At 38.1% G+C, this 3,586-nt stretch overlaps 1 protein-coding gene across 3 annotated transcripts; it reads right to left on the reverse strand.

Annotated features, from left to right (window-relative positions):
• Positions 1 to 10: 10 nt before the first annotated feature.
• On the reverse strand, positions 11 to 2,466 carry LOC107624616 (plant intracellular Ras-group-related LRR protein 6-like). Of its 3 annotated transcripts, XM_021115086.1 has the most exons (10): positions 2,349 to 2,466; positions 1,812 to 1,886; positions 1,635 to 1,704; positions 1,447 to 1,524; positions 1,301 to 1,361; positions 1,091 to 1,169; positions 810 to 900; positions 615 to 675; positions 469 to 536; positions 16 to 385 (listed from the first exon to the last, which is right to left on the reverse strand). In XM_021115086.1, the coding sequence occupies exons 2-10, from the start codon at positions 1,815 to 1,817 to the stop codon at positions 297 to 299; spliced, it is 603 nt and encodes a 200-aa protein (XP_020970745.1). In that variant the 5' UTR covers positions 1,818 to 1,886; positions 2,349 to 2,466; the 3' UTR covers positions 16 to 296. The 3 variants fall into 3 exon arrangements, with proteins under 3 accessions (XP_020970744.1, XP_020970746.1, XP_020970745.1); XM_021115085.1 differs by lacking the exon at positions 1,635 to 1,704 and having other exon boundaries at positions 11 to 385; positions 1,812 to 1,984; XM_021115087.1 differs by lacking the exon at positions 2,349 to 2,466 and having other exon boundaries at positions 15 to 385; positions 1,808 to 1,886.
• Positions 2,467 to 3,586: the final 1,120 nt, after the last annotated feature.

Raw genomic sequence — 3,586 nt, forward strand, 5'->3', positions numbered from 1 at the left:
TATATAACAGAAGTGTCTGCAGTAATTTTAAGAATATCAATCTCAGGCAAGTATCAACATGATAACTTCAAAATGAACCGGTTGTTATAGTCACTTAGTAATCAACTTAGATGTTATATAATGGATGTATAACATAATCAATTGTGTTAATTTTGTCCTAAACAAAATCTTAAATTGATACACCAGTCAAATCAAATTTTACTCGAATTGTTTTGCTTTTGTGCAATTAATCATATATGGCTACTGAGTGCTGACAATGGTAATTGTATGCTGTTTATATATATATATATATTCCTTTACAAAAGATGCAACACCTTTGAAGTGATAGACAGCCGGGTAGCCATTGCAATTACTTCATCTTTTGCTGTGATTACTGCTCCAGAATCTACACAATAATTTCAAAGTATTACAAGGATGATAAGTTTCAGGTTCAAGCATAATTTATATGCATTTAACAGTTTAACATACCTTCAGCTTCAGAAAGTCTACCTCGGAGATATTTGAGTAATGCTTGTGTAGGTCCAGTGTCGAATGAGCTGTGAGAAAAAGAAATAGTTGAAAACAATTTAAAATACATATACTGACTATATAAAGCACCAATCCTTTTTCTGTACCTTCGGAGAGTCCGCAAAGGATTTCCAGTAAGCAAAAGTTTCCTCAAGGTGGTCATCTTACCTAAACAGAAAAGACCAAGGCATTTATTTCATGTTAGATTATTTCTGTTACTCTCTAACACTTCAACATAGAAATAGCCAAACAGCATCATGCTGAAAGGAGGTTATTAAAATACCAAAACTTGCTAACCTTACCAATTTCAGCGGGTAACCCACTCAGTGAATTGTTTGAAAGATCCAACACAAGAAGATTCAATTTGCATGCCTCTACTGGATACTCCTTCAGCTGCAGTTGCGAAAAATAGTAGGTTTTTAAGTTAGCAATCTAAAGCAAAAGGGAGAAGAAAATGAAAAAAAAAATTATAGCATGTGCTAGTTATTGCTATTTTTTCAAGAAAATTATATGAACCTAGGAGGCCTCATCTAACATAATAAATTATAATGTAACTACAAATTACCCTTTCAATCTTAGCTACCTGGTTAGAGTGAAGATCTAAAGTCCCTAGATGAGAAAGTGCCCCAATCTCCATAGGTACTGTAGAAAGGTTGTTATTCCTAAATAAAGTTTGGAAAAGGAAAGCACAATATGTATCAGACATGCAGAAGTTTTGAGCAGAAGAAAACCAAGTTCTCAGCATGCTTTTAATCATATGAAGACTTGCATATTAATAGGTTAGAATTTTGACCCAAAATAAATCTCGGCAAGTGAATGACAACCCATGATTGATGAAGGGATTGATGAGATTCCTGCACAACGCAGACACGCTAGATTTAAGACAAGATGAAGAAAGGAAAAACAGAAAACCATTGACCCCTTGTTCAAAGAGCTCACTGTTCTGGTGGAGATCAAGATGAATTAGACGTGAAAGGCCTCCAATGCTGTCTGGTATGCCATTCAACAAGTTTTTTGCTGCAGTAGTGATAAGAATAGAAAAAATTGGTGAGTTGACATGTAGGAATAGAAATAATAAATTGATAGCAAAGCAGCATATGTGTGTATTTAGAGGAGAAAATCCCTACATGCATTGAATTCAGTAAGCATGGTCCATGATGAAAAGAGATTTTCAGATATCTCGGTTAACTTGTTTCCCTGGAGACAAAAAAGAGGTTATAATGAACGCACTGGTTAATAAAACCTTAACCTCTCAAAATTTTTGTTGTCATTTAATACACCAAATTTTTTATACTAGTGCTTACCTCCATATCTAGCTTGGACAATTTGGAACAATTTGCTAAATCTTCTGGCAAGCTTGCAATAAGATTGTTTGATCCCTGGAAAGAAGAGTATCATAAACTCCATGTCATCAAAGATGTGGATGCCAAAATTCCACTAACTTTGGTAGATTAATGCACTGCTGCTGCTGTTGTTACTACATTAAAAGTTCCATCTTCAATCATACACCCCAAAATATCATACTGTTCTTAACCCTTTAACTTACAGCATGTACACAAATCTCATGGTTTTTTCATTGTTAACAGTCAGTGTATGCTTTTAAAATTCAATACACAGAAACAAAGTCTGATTATAAACATCAAGAAAGATAAAGCGCCCCAAATCAAAACATATCAGAACCAAACAAAGAGAACAAATCAACAATAATCAGAAGTTCAGAACAACAAATCAACCTTATAAATTATAATAACAAGTTCTGAACAAATCTAGCATTATAAATCATAATAACAAAGCTTAGACCTTAATCCTAGTTTAGAAAAAAAAAAGTTTAGAAGCATTACCAGAACCAGTCCACCAACTCTTGCTCTGACAGAGATATCAACTCCCCCATCACAATTTTATTGATCCCTTCCACCACAGCATCTGTTGAGAATGCCCAACAACTCCCTTCACAACAAAACCAAAAACATCAAAACAAATTCTTTTAGGGGAATTAATATTATAGAGCATCAAAATTAAACCCTAAATATAATGTGCTAACCGCATTGGCCTTGATCCTTAACGGGGGAGACAGCGCCCTTCTCCCTCCAATCAACAGAAGCAAGCAACTCGTCGCTGGCACGGAATGCGTAACGGTCACTCTTCCTGTTGCCAGAGAGCAATCGCTGTTGCTGGGAGGAGCTGCGGGGTTTGGTGCCGAGGCCCGAGGTACCTGGCTCTGTACTCTTCATTGGTGAAATCGGCGAACTTGTTCAAGCCAAGGGATTCTGGTAGGCAGAGGCGACGCCGGGAGCCATTGCAGCCGCAGAGCTAACACCAGGAGGTGGAATCGACGGATTCTTGTAGGCAAGGCTCGGCGGAGCGGCGCCTCCGGATGGATTTGGAAGCGGCCGGAAGGAGGGGTGGCGGGAGGCGTGAAGGGAAGTCCAGCGGAGACCTGAGGCGGATTGGGATTAGGGCTTGCGGGAGCTGGAGATTGAGATAGGGATGTGGAAGGTGGAGCTGGATCGGGTTGTGATTCAGTTGCTGGGCTTGGGTTCTAGGGTTACGGCGAGAGAGGAGGCAGGATCCGCCATGGAAAAGAGGAGAAGAACAAAGGGTTATTGGGTTTGGGGTTGTGAGTGACGGAGAGTGAGAGTGGCAATTCATACCCTACTAGCGGATACCAATAGGATCGAATCAGTTCGACTAGGGTAGACTAAGTGAGAGTTGAACCCACAATCTCCTTTATGTAATGACTTATAATAAATGAATAACTACTAAAACTAGTTAGTTGATTTAGTAATTTAAAGTATTAATTTTTTATTTTTTATATTATTAACATGTATAAAATTCGAAATGATTGAATTTTATATTTATTTTGAAAAAATTTGATATTTCTGTGGGTAGAGTAGGGCAGGGTAGGGTTTAGAATTTTAGAGTGCGGGTAGGGTTAGGGTTAAGAGATTCTCAACCCGCGGATAGGATAGGATAGAGTTTTAATAAAATTTTCAACCCGCGGATAGAGTTAGAGTAGAGTCTAAACCCTACCCTACCCTACCCTACCCATTGCCAGCCCTAAGTGAGAGTGTCTAGAAGC

Source organism: Arachis ipaensis, unplaced genomic scaffold (assembly GCF_000816755.2).
Source record: "Arachis ipaensis cultivar K30076 unplaced genomic scaffold, Araip1.1 Aipa1243, whole genome shotgun sequence".
Taxonomy (NCBI): Eukaryota; Viridiplantae; Streptophyta; class Magnoliopsida; order Fabales; family Fabaceae; genus Arachis; species Arachis ipaensis.